Below are 12,689 nucleotides of genomic sequence, written 5' to 3' on the forward strand. Positions count from 1 at the left end.
AGAGCTGTTTCTAATAGGGGTCCTGCAGTGTCTGGTGGCTCCCGCACATGCGCGGGAGTGACGTCACGCGACTCTGGCCAGTCACAGAGCCAGAGTTCGTGGCCCAAGAAGGAAGAGGGGTGAAGATGGACGCTCGCTGCCAGTGGGGACAGCAGTGACATTGCAGTCTTCGGTTTCAGGTAAGTGACACATAATGGGCTACTATGCGATGTACAGTAGCCCATTATGCTTTACCTTTGCAGGGAAATAAAGAAGAAGAAAAACCCACCAGGGTTTACTTCCTCTTTAACCTCACTGGCGGTATGATTCAGTCTGGATTTAGGTTCTGAAAGCGGTACGATTATTTTGCATGGAAATTTGGCGTCTTATATTGTAGTCCTGTAATTCTTAGGAATAACTCTCTTAAATATGTTCAAACCAGAGTCTAGCAGACATCCCGGGTATGATAAAGTTTATAATATAATAAAGAATAATAAAAAATATTCAATAATGTAATCAAATCCTAAAACACTGAAAAGGGGACACTTTTTGGTTGCTATGGACAATCTCCAAATTTCAGGCAGAAAAACCAGTATTTATAATATAAAAGTGCATGCAGGGCACTGCACAAACCACTAGGGACAAAGGGGGTGTGTAATTTTGTAATACAGCACTGTAATCTGTAAGATTACAGTGCTGTCTATGTTTTGTGTACTTTTACTTTTTTAAATTTGCCGCCGTTCTCCGCTCCCGTGCGCCATAACGCCGCAGGGAACGGAGCTCGGCGGCATTCGGCACTGTGAATCGAGCGGAGGACAGCTCGATCACACAGCGCGGAGGACATCGCTGGATCCAGGGGACAAGGTAAGTAAGTCTCACTGTGTCCTCCCCTGCATCCAGCGAAGCGATCCTGAGTCTGGCCCGGGGTTACCGCTCCTATCAGTATTCCTAACCCGAGCCAGACTCGGGATTACCGCTAGGGGGGTTAATGCAACGTGTGTTAACGCATGAAAAATAAGTGCTGAAACTGGAGAGAATCCAGAGAAGGGCAATAAAGCTAATAAAGGGACTGGAGGACATTAGTTATGAGGAAAGGTTACGAGCACTGAACGTATTCTCTCTGGAGAAGAGACACTTAAAAGGGGATATGATTTCAATGTTCAGATTCAGAGTGGTGACCCCACAATAGGGATAAAACTTTTCAGCGAAAGGGAAATTGAAAAGACACACGGCCATTCACTAAAATTTGAAGAAAAGCAGTTTTCCCATCATTCCCTAAAGAGTAATGAGTACCCCAAAACTGCCCATCCCTCAACTACAGTCTGGTCTGAATATTGTGTCTGGGTTTCAGGGGGAATGAAACCCGGACACATGATTCAAAACCCGGAATGTCGGTTGAATCCCAGACAGGTGGCAACTCTATTGTCCATAGCAACCAAAAAGTGTCCCTTTACGTCAAACGTGGTTTTAGACCAGCTAGAAAACAGTGACAGTGAATTAGAATCACTTGCAGAATTGAGCGATAGTGAATTGTGGGGAAATTCTTCATAAAACACTGAAAGTAATGACAGCAACAATTCTGCAACTGAGCAAATTTCTGTGTTTTTGATTTGATTACATTATTTAATACATTTTATTAATATTATATTATTATTTGTTATAACTATGTATAGTTATTTATTATATTATAATTTATGATTTCATGTTTCAAACTTTATCCTACCCGGAATGTCTACTAGACTCTTGTTTTGACAGATTTAAGTGTTATTCCTAAGAATTACAAGCCTACAATATAAAACGCCAAATTTCCATGTGAAACAATGTACCTCTTTCAGCATCAAAAATCTGACACATTCATACCGCCAGGGAGGTTAAGAGGAAAGATTTAAAGATACCTTCTTCAACAATTTAACACCGATTTCAATGTTCTACCTTAGAAGACTAGCAATTTTAAAGTCTTATGATGTAAAGTCCTGCCTATGAAAAGATTCGTATCACCTATTAATATCTTCTCCAAAACGTCTCCTTTGTGCACTTCTCCAATACACTTCTGCCTTGGTAATAGGGCTCTGATTCTCCTGAATTTTGGCCTAAAGCTTGTCCTTCTGTTTGCAGATTATCCAATAAGTGTACCCTTAGGGTCCAGTTACACTTTTTTGGTGCGCTTACATGTGTTATGTCACCATGTTGCGTTAAGGCAGCCTATCCATAATGAATGGGCTTTCAATGCATCCTAATGTGCTTAAAATCAAACATGACCAGTCTTTTTTTCTAATGCAATGCACAGCAACACACTACCATGTGTTATGGCTCACTTTAATACAGGTATGATGCCATGGTGCGTTGGGGTGCCAATCAAAATTAATTGCCACTGCAATTTACCACAATGTGGAAGAATGAATCTGGCCTTAACAGTCCTGTTAAACAGGGGAAGAAAGCCAAGGATTATCCTAAAAGCCAAGTAAGTGAAACTAAAGCAAAGGGAGAAAAGGGGGAGCATTCTTACTAAAACTAATAGAAGCTTCTTTGCGGCACATGCACTTTACCAGGTCTTTTCGTTTTAAAAGTTTTTTTGCTTTTTTTTATTACGTTAAAATTATTTATTATTATTGTTATACAGGATTTATGTAGTGGCAACCAAGTGTGAATTTACAACATGAGGGTAGACAGTACAGTTACAATATAATTCAATACATGAGGAATCAGAGGGCCCTGCTCATTAGAGCTTATAATTTAAAAGGGAGGGTCAAGTGATAAAAAAGGTAATAACTGTGTGTAATAGTTGATGGAGAAAATAAAAATAAAAGTATGGTTGTTATGTGGAGGCAGGATAGGCTTCTCTGAAACATTTTCAAGGATTGTCTAAAAGTGGATAGAAAAGGAGATAGTCAAACAGCTTGGGGTAGGGAATTTAAAGGATGGGAAAGGCTCGGGAGAAGTCCTGAAGGTGAGCATGGGAACTAGGCAACAAGGGAACTAGAGAGCAGGAGGTCTTGGGAGGAATGAAGAGAACGATTTGGTTGGTATATTGAGACTGTGTTAGTGATGTAGCTGGGGGCAGAGTTGTGGATGACTTTGTAAGTTGTATTTTGAATTTAATTTGTTAGGCACGTGGCAGTCAATGGAGGGATTGGCAGAGAGGAGTGGCAGATGCTGAGACATAAATAGTAATGAAATTCAAAACAAAGATTTAAAAAAAATATATATATATTGTTATGTTACCTCAGTGTTACTTACAGAAGGTGCTTCAGAGAATGGAGGAGGTGTTGGGGGTACAACAGAAATCTTACTAGGATAGAAGTAGAATTAGTAAATCATGTGTCCTTGCATATTCTGATACTTTTATAAAGTAATTTAAAAAAAATTACTAAATATAACTATGACTGAACATGTATTCATCATCATTACTAATAAGCACAGTGACAAACTTCAAGGTCAAAGGCAAGTTTTGCTATAGTATGTTACACATACAGATATAAACTGGACTAAAAGCCAAAATAGATACAAAAAAAAAAACCTAACAATAAACATTAGAAATAAATTGGTCCACACTATCCCAGAAACACATTACTATTATAGGTACCTCATCCCCTAATAATTCTGCAAATATTGTATCCTAAAATAGGAAAGAAGGGGAGCAGGGGATTTTTATACGGTACAATTTATAAAGAAACAGAGATTTCTTATAAAAGAATTCATAGCTTTAATATTTAGAAATGTATTAAAAATATTTTGTAAGGACAAAAATAGCAAATACACTCATTATACAAAAAAATACATGACATAGAGTATAGGGGATCCTAAAAGTGTTAGTTGCTGAGACTGATCGTATTTCCTCCCGACATGTTTCGCGTTTGTGCTTCTTCAGGGGAGTATGCAACCAGATATATATATTCCCAGCATCGCAACACACAAGCCAATAGATGGTGGAATAGGTGGCAAGAATTGTGGGACAGGATCAAGTGCTAAAAACACCCCAGCCCAATGAAGGGCATAGATGGAGGTAGACAAGCGCTGCAGTAATAGTCAGAGATGAAAGGATTAGTTCCATGTAATAATATTGATGCAGTACAAGTGCAACAGATCACAATGAAAAAATCAATCGATTCATTGTAGTGTTTTGTAAGCTACAGAGTGCAGCGCTAAGCTGCCACTCTAAGCTTGCTGAACCAAACAGGAAGAGTCAGCGTAGCGGCAATGTCTGTATTGAACCTGCAGCGTCTACCTCCATCTATGCCCTTCATTGGGCTGGGGTGTTTTTAGCACTTGATCCTGTCCCACAATTCTTGCCACCTATTCCACCATCTATTGGCTTGTGTGTTGCGATGCTGGGAATATATATATCTGGTTGCATACTCCCCTGAAGAAGCACAAACGCGAAACATGTCGGGAGGAAATACGATCAGTCTCAGCAACTAACACTTTTAGGATCCCCTATACTCTATGTCATGTATTTTTTTGTATAATGAGTGTATTTGCTATTTTTGTCCTTACAAAATATTTTTAATACATTTCTAAATATTAAAGCTATGAATTCTTTTATAAGAAATCTCTGTTTCTTTATAAATTGTACCGTATAAAAATCCCCTGCTCCCCTTCTTTCCTATTTTAGGATACAATACTAACAATAAACATGGTTTTGTGAGGCAAGACCTTTATCTACATAACGTAGGTACATACTGCTCAGTGGAACGAAAATGACAAGAGACTACGGTAACAAAGACATACAGTATATGTAGATCAGTAGTTTCCAACCTCAATCCTCAAATGCCCCCAACAAGTCATGGGGCATTTGCATGGGTGCTTTAAATGAATCTCAGTGGATTTTTGTGACTGCTATTTTATCCAAGAGAAATTTGCAAAACGTGGCTTGTTGGGGGTACTTGAGGAGTGGGATTGGGAAACACTGAAGGAGAAGTCAGAAGACCCCCGAAGTTGGAAGAAGACCCCCGGACAGCGACGACGACAAATGAGAAAGCCGGGTTCCTCCGCTAGCAAAAGATATCAGAGGAGCCTGGCGAGAAGACCACCAAAGTCGGAATCAGACCCCCGGAGTTGCCTAATAAACTACTTTAAAAACCTGTGTTGTGTGCTTTTATATTTACACTTTTTTCCCCAAGGTGAATGGGTAGGGGTATGATGTACCCCATACCCATTCACATAGGGTGGGGGACTGGGATCTGGGGGCCCCCTTATTAAAGGGGGCTCCCGGATTCCGATAAGCCCCCTGCCCGCAGACCCCAACAAACAACGGCCAGGGTTGTCGGGAAGAGGCCCTTGTCCTCATCAACATGGGGACAATGTGCTTTGGGGTGGGGGGCCCGAGAGCCCCCCTTCCCCAAAGCACCCACCCCCCCATGTTGAGGGCACGTGGCCTGGTGTGGTTCAGGAGGGGGGGTGCTCGCTTGTCCCCACCTCCTTTCCTGACCGGCCAGGCTGCGTGCTCAGATAAGGGTCTGGTATGGACTTTGGGGGGACCCCCATGCCGTTTTTTTCAGCGTAGGCATTCCCCTTAAAACCCATACCAGGCGACGGAGCTAGCAAGGTGTCAATCTCGCTGATGGAGGTGGCGACATTGACTTCCGTTGCTAGTCTCGTCGTACCCGAAGTCACATTCAAAATTTATTCTATGTGTGGGCAAGTCCGTTCATTTGGAAACTCCAGCGGACCTCCGCCGGAAAAGTCAGTTCGTGTGTGGGCAAGTCCGCTCGTTCGGAAGTCCGGCGGACCTCCGCTGGAAAGTCCGGCGAATTGTCCACCGGATAGTCTGATCGTGTGTGCGCAGCATTAGTGTTCAATTTTTCCACCGCAATGTCACAGTCCCACTATAAGCCATTGATCACCGCCATTACTGGTAAAAAATAAATAAATAAAAATTCCATAAAAATGTCCCATCATTTGTAGACGCTATAACTTTTGTGCAAACCAATCAATAATTTCTTATTGGGATTGTTTTTACCAAAAATATGTAGCAGAATACATACTGGCCTAAATTGATGAAGAATATCATTAATTACATTAATTTAGATTACATTTTTTTATTGGATGTGTTTTATAGCAGCAAGTAAAAAATAGTTTTTTTCTTGTTTATAGCACAAAAAATAAAAACCACAGAGGTAATTAAATGCCACCAAAAGAATGCTCTTTTTGTGGGTAAAACAAGAACATTGATTTTATTTGTGTAAAACGTCGCAGTTAAAATAACGCAGTGCTGTATTGCAGAAAATGGCCTGGTCATGAAGGGGGGTAAACCTTCCGGAGCTGAAGTGGTTAAGATAAAAAACCTTCTGTGTGCAGCAGTCCCCCTCAGCCCCTCTAATACTTACCTGAGGTCCATCTAGATCGAGCAATGTTGCAGGAGTGTCTCAGCTGCCTGGGACTCCCCTCCTCATTGGCTGGGACAACAGTTTGGCACCATTGGCTCCCGCTGCTGTCAATCAATGTCAGTCAGCCAGTGAGGAGAGAAAGGGGGGTCGGGTGCCTCCATAATAAGCTGTTTGCTGTAGGGGCACTCAGCAGGAGGGAGGGACAAGGAGCACCGAAGAGGGACTCAAAAAGAGGAGGATATGGGCAGCTCTGTGCAAAAACACTACACAGAGCAGGTAAGTATAACTTGTTTGTTATTTTTAACTAAAATAAAGGAGACTTTAGTATCACTTTAAGACTGGCTGTGGGTTTAAAGTTAAGACATGCCTTTGTGCATTAAGTATACTACACAGTCAGGGTGCCTCTTGTAGTTAGTAAGATTTGTTTCTATTGACCGTATAGTGCCTTGAGAAAAAGTATTCATATCCTATGAACAACCAAAAACGTAAATGTTTTTTGGATATGTCTCTACCAGCTTTGCACATCAAGAGGGTGACATTTTTGCTAGTACGCACCAGTAGTTACGGTGTGAAACATGTTAGTGATCTGTTTTATCCTTTTTCTGTATGGACTGTCATTAATAAAGATATTTTCGTTGGATTGCGGCCATACAGAATAATTCTTCTTTCATATGTTATTTTCATACTGAGCCGGCACCCGTACGCGACGGGGGAGGAGATACTGTGGCTCAGACACCTGGAATGGGTTTTCCTGTCTACATGGCAAATTAGGTTTATTGTTGAAAAATGTGAAGTAATAAAAATAAGAATGCAAGTTACTCGCAAGGGGCAGAACCCCTGGGGGAATCTAGGATGGAAAAGGACCTGGGGTCATAGTAGATGACAGGCTCAGCAATGGCATGCAATGCCAAACTGCTGCAAGCAAAGCCAACAGAATATTGGCATGCATTAAAAAGGGGATTCACTCCAGAGATAAAACAATCTTTTTTCCACTCTATAACACTCTGGTCTGGCCGCATTTTGAGTATGCTGTCCAGTTTTGGGCACCAATCCTCAGGAGAGATGTGCTGGAACTGGAGAGAATCCAGAGAAGAGCAACAAAGCTAATAAAGAGACTAGAGGATCTCAGCTAGAGGGAAAGACTACAAACATTTAATTTATTCTCTCTGGAGAGGAGACGCTTGAGAGGGGATATGATAGCGATGTAGCAATACCGTACTGGTGACCCTAGCTTACGGAAAAGACTTTTCAGTGAATTAGGAATTTAAAAAGACATGGTCATTCACTGAAATTGGAAGAGAAGCAGCTTAACCTTAAACTGTGAAGAGGCATCTTTGCTCTCAGATCGGTAAGGATGTTGAATTCTCTTCCACAACCAGAAGTATCAGCAGGGAGTGTCGCTAGTTTTAAAAAACTATTAGATGGACACTTTAATAATCACAACATACAGGGATATACAATGTACTATTGACATAAACACAAGCACACTCACATATCACAGGTTGAACTTGGAGGACTGGTGTCTTTTTTCAACTGTACCAACTATGCAACTATGTAACCGATTGGTTTCTATGCAGAGCTGCACCAGATTTTGCACTCTCCAGTTTTAGTAAATCATCCACACTGTCCGAGTTCTCAATAATAGTACAAATGGGCAGTCCCCTCTGCACCTTTGTACTATTACTATATACTACCTCTCCTGGTATCCCCCATAGCTGAAATTACCGGTGATCATGTGCGGATTGCTAAGAACACCCAACACATCTAGTACAGGAAAAGTGCCGGTACCACAGAAACTCAAAGTATCAAAGTATTGCTTGAAGCTTAATTGTCAAGTAGTGTAAACAGCTCAGAAAGTCTAATGACTAAGGCTTTTTTAAGCTAAAACACTTTGACTTTCTGTGCTGTTTACACTACTTTACAATAAAATTCCAAACAATACTGTGATTTACCATGGTGCCAACTCTTCTCTTGAGCTCAATAATAGTACAAGATCAAAAAAAGACTTAACCCAGGTATACTAATTAAACCTGGGCAGTGTATTGAACACATAGACAGGAAAACTGTCTTGTCTTTCTTTCTCTGCTGCTATAAAAAAGCAAAATATCCCAGACAAGAAACATTCTATAAAAACAGTTACATTATTACAAAGGATCGCTACTGTATATGTCTCAGTTAATTCTATCCTATAGGCCCTTGAATAATATAGAAATAGTCACAATTATAAGAATTCTGTACCATACAGAATTAAAGCAAACCTGCTCTTCAAACATTTTCAGCTGATATGAGCAACAAAATTAATGAAGGTCATTATCGGTACTTACTTAAATTTTTGGTAGGATTTCAAAAGCTTAGCACTTGCTGATTCATGTTTCCCTTTGAAAGAAAATTGTAAATTTATAAAATGAAATATACATATACATATTTCACAATTAAATTAGTTTAGCGCACTTTACTGCATTAACAGGTGCGACTGCTGGGCACACAGTATTAACTGTATATAGCTTCAGTTACATTATACAGTTCTGCGTTCTGGTTGTGGGAATAGGAACTACCTGTCCCACTAGACAACACAACAGAGTCAGACTGAGCACCTCTCAGCCATTCATGGGAAGCTTTGTATTTTATGAATGAATACAAAGCTTCCCCTAATTGGTAGAGGTAGAGATGCCATCTTATGACGTCACAATCTCTGTTTCAGCCAGAGGAAGCATTGTATTCATTCATAGAATACAAAGCTTCCCCTGAATGGCTGAGAGGCGCACATCCTGAGTCTATTGGTTTGTCTCAACTCTCTAACTGCCACTTTTGTTGGACAGATTGGTCTGGTAAAGGAAGATGAAAAATAACAGACTTACTGGCAGGATCACCAGGTGAAAATAAAGGAAAAAAGCCTAAAAAAAATCTATTGCAGCCACCACATTTTTTTATAGGTATTTTAGCAACCACATTTAACCACTTCCCACCCGGCCAATGCATATATACGGCCGGGTGGGAGGCATCTACTTCTGATAGGACGTTCAGGAACGTCCTTCAGAAGTAGCAGGATCGCGCGCGCACGTGCCCGCGCAGCGGCGCGATCCCGATGTGCTCGTGTCACCCGGACACGGCACATCTCAGATCGGCAGGAGGGCTCTGTGATCACATGACGGCTGTGTCCAATCACGGCCATCATGTGATGTAAACAAACAGCCGGTTGCTAGGCAATCGGCTCTCCTCTCCTCACACGGAAGTCATCGCTGAGGAGAGGAGAGCAGAACGCTGCAGCCGGCTGATGATCAGTGAGTATGAGCTGTTTTTTACAGCTTTTTACTCACTGATCATCAGTCTAGTGTCAACACACAACACAGTGTAAACACAGTCCCCACATATGTCCCCAAAACACACATGTCCCCAAAACATACATGTCCCCAAATAATAAAAACACATGTCCCTAATAATAAAAACATGTCCTCCACATAGGTCCCACTAAAATCACATGTCCCAATGATTATCTGCACACATATGTACGTGATCACCTGCACACATATGTACATGATCATTTGCGTACATATGTCCATGATCACACAAACCAATTATTATACACTTAACAGAATTTTTTTTACCAAAAACATGTAGCAGAATACATTTTGGCTTAAATTTATGACAAAATTTGATTTTATTGGATTTCTTTTAAAATAGAAAAAAGAAAATATTGCTTTTTTTCCAAATTTCCGCTTTTTTTGTGCTTATATCGCAAAAAATTTAAAACGGAGTCGTGAATAAATAACACCAAAATAAAGCTCTATTTGTGCGAACAAAATCATAACAATTTCATTTGGGTACAGTGTAGCATCACCGCGCAATTGTCACTGAAAGCGCGAGAGCGATGAATGCTGAAAATTGGGCTGGGAAGGAAGGGGGCGAAAGTGCCCTGTATTGTAGTGGTTAAGGACTGTTAAGCTGCAGCATATTAAAATGTTTGCTTTTGGTTTGAGATACGCTTTAAGGATTTACTACCCACTATAGCTTAACTGTATTGGGAGTACAATAAAGAAAATAAGACACATCTATCTCTGTTTATTATAGAGAATTGACCGTGTGGTTAACACTCTACTGCCTTTTCCTGTCAGTAAGGTTTACAATCATTTCATTTTAAACACAATTTTTTTGGGCTTTATGACTCATTAGGGTATTCTGTAGAATGACAGGATACAAACTGCTAGAGTGATAGAGACAGGAAAATAAAATAAAGTTATTTTTAGGGTCATTTTATAGCTCACACATATAACCTTTACCTGCACATGGAAATTTCTTTTCTCTTTCATCGAAGAACCATTCACCAGTCTTTATTTTAACTTCTCTAAAATATATAAGAAAAAATATGATTGTTCTAATTACATACTTTAAGCTGTTAAAAACTAAACATATACAGAAAATAGTATTTTCCAAAGTGTAAGACATGCATTAACGCTGATATGTATCCTAACAGCATATGTGAAGAGTTGCTAACTGGATTTGGATTGGGATGCCTAGACTTTAATGGCATTCTATAAAGTCTCCTTTGCACCTGAACGTGATGTGGGAAACCCGCTTTCTGGGCACCACGTTCAAAAGGCACTGGGTGTGTGATCTGCTGTGGTTCTCAGTCTATTCCTAACAATACCCCAAAGCAGTGCATGTGCTCACACTTGATCGCATTGGTACTGTAGTACCAAGTGATCCATTTGTCACTATAGAGATTTACTAAAACTGGTGCATACAAAATCTGGTGCAGCTGAGCATAGTAACCAATCATCTTCTAACTTTAGCTTGTTAATTTAAGCTTTGACAATAAAACCTAGAAGCTGATTGATAATTATGCACAATTGGACCAGATTCCGTGTGTACCAGTTTTAGTAAATCCTCCCAAATGTATTTTTAAAATTAGAGCATGCAGTATTTTTGGTGTGATCCAGTGTGATTTCAGCTGTTAAAATGAATGGGCTGAAAATCGCACTGCGCTGAATTACACAGGAATGGCATAGCATTGCCAATCACGTTCCTGTGTGATTCAGGTATGAACCGGCAACAAGAGAATATGGTGCCTCCTAGCCAAAAGGAGTTACAGACCATAATCAATAGGCAATAATTCTATGCACGTAAAGGTTCCAGTGGTCATCTTGCAGAAAGGAAAACAGAAGAAGGGCACAAAATCATTTAGTTGGCAAGAATATAAAAGGATATGCACCTGTTATACCCAGGAATATGGCAAAAGCAAGGCTATGCATAGTCAAAAGTGGTGCTGCCCGATGGAAAAAATAGTTTTGTTTCGGTTTCAGATTTAGTAAATCATTTTGTTTTATCATAATCATTATGTTAGAATGATTTGTTTTTGGAACATTTTCATTATTTCCGGAGAGTACATATTCCTTTCAAAAATGTGTTCAACACCCTAAAAGGGTGAGGACAGTTTTTAAGGAATCCATCATTCCATTATATGTAGACGTGGGTCAACATACCTAAAAATACAATAAAAGGAGAGAATCATCCTGAAGAACAGTAGGTATAAAGTGACCCTGGGCAGTATACAGCTTTGTAGAATTGTAATATTTATTGGACTTGTTTTAAAATATCAACACTTATAATTTACAAAACCCCTCCACCTGACACCATAATAACAATGTTGTTATTTAAAATTGCAACAACCTCGCAGGGCCCATCCTCAAGTGAGACGCCACATTTTAGCAAAATAAATTAGCAATCACCTTTCAAAATTAAGTATCACTCATGATAAAAGCTCAGAAGATCATTGGAGGTATATAGCAACAAAAAATGAAAAAATCAAATGACAACATGTGAGCATTTATTAGGAGGGTGGTATAATCTCTTTCAGTGGCTAATCAGTGAATGAGAGATCTCTGCACTGAATGTATTATCCTTGAATAGACAAAAAGTTCCTCACTTTGAACCAATAGTGTATTCCCCTCTAGATTTGGAGATACTGGAAAGACAGTGTATGATCTTGTATTTGACCCACCCCCTATAGGTTCTGAAGAAGCCTGCTAAGATTGACAGCGGGCCAAACATGTCAACCATGTGACACTCCTCACTGGACCCAACGGTCTCTTGTTATGTAGAGTGAGGCTCAGTGAGACCCAGGGATTATCTCTGCCAAGCCCGGAACAGATTGCTGACTGCGCATGTGCAGAAGCTTGAGGGGATTGGAGACAGGAGACTGGTGTGAAGCCTGTAAACCGCCGGCTGGATAATGCTGCGATACTGCAGCCACCAAGATGGTCAGGAGTCTTGGCACATCCTGCATCTGGTCTACTAGAGATGGCAACTCCAAACAAGCATCCCATGACACTAAAAAGGGAAATTGGTGTCTGCATGCAGTGTCCGTATGATGTCAAGGATGTTGGG

At 40.3% G+C, this 12,689-nt stretch overlaps 1 protein-coding gene across 2 annotated transcripts in view; it reads right to left on the reverse strand.

The window, feature by feature from the left end:
* The window catches only part of SYTL3 (synaptotagmin like 3), a 120,430-nt gene that overhangs the window by 44,874 nt on the left and 62,867 nt on the right, over positions 1 to 12,689 (reverse strand). The window contains exons 4-6 of one of the 2 annotated variants that reach the window (XM_077486730.1): positions 10,583 to 10,647; positions 8,630 to 8,681; positions 3,202 to 3,268 (exon numbers count right to left, since the gene is read on the reverse strand). In XM_077486730.1, the coding sequence (XP_077342856.1) occupies positions 3,202 to 3,268; positions 8,630 to 8,681; positions 10,583 to 10,647 (184 nt within the window). The remainder of the gene's footprint in view (positions 1 to 3,201; positions 3,269 to 8,629; positions 8,682 to 10,582; positions 10,648 to 12,689) is intronic. The other variant, XM_077486731.1, reaches the window with a different exon arrangement.

The sequence above is a fragment of the Lithobates pipiens genome, unplaced genomic scaffold (assembly GCF_037356315.1).
Source record: "Lithobates pipiens isolate NorthernLeopardFrog02 unplaced genomic scaffold, aLitPip1_a1.2 Scaffold_18, whole genome shotgun sequence".
NCBI lineage: Eukaryota > Metazoa > Chordata > Amphibia > Anura > Ranidae > Lithobates > Lithobates pipiens.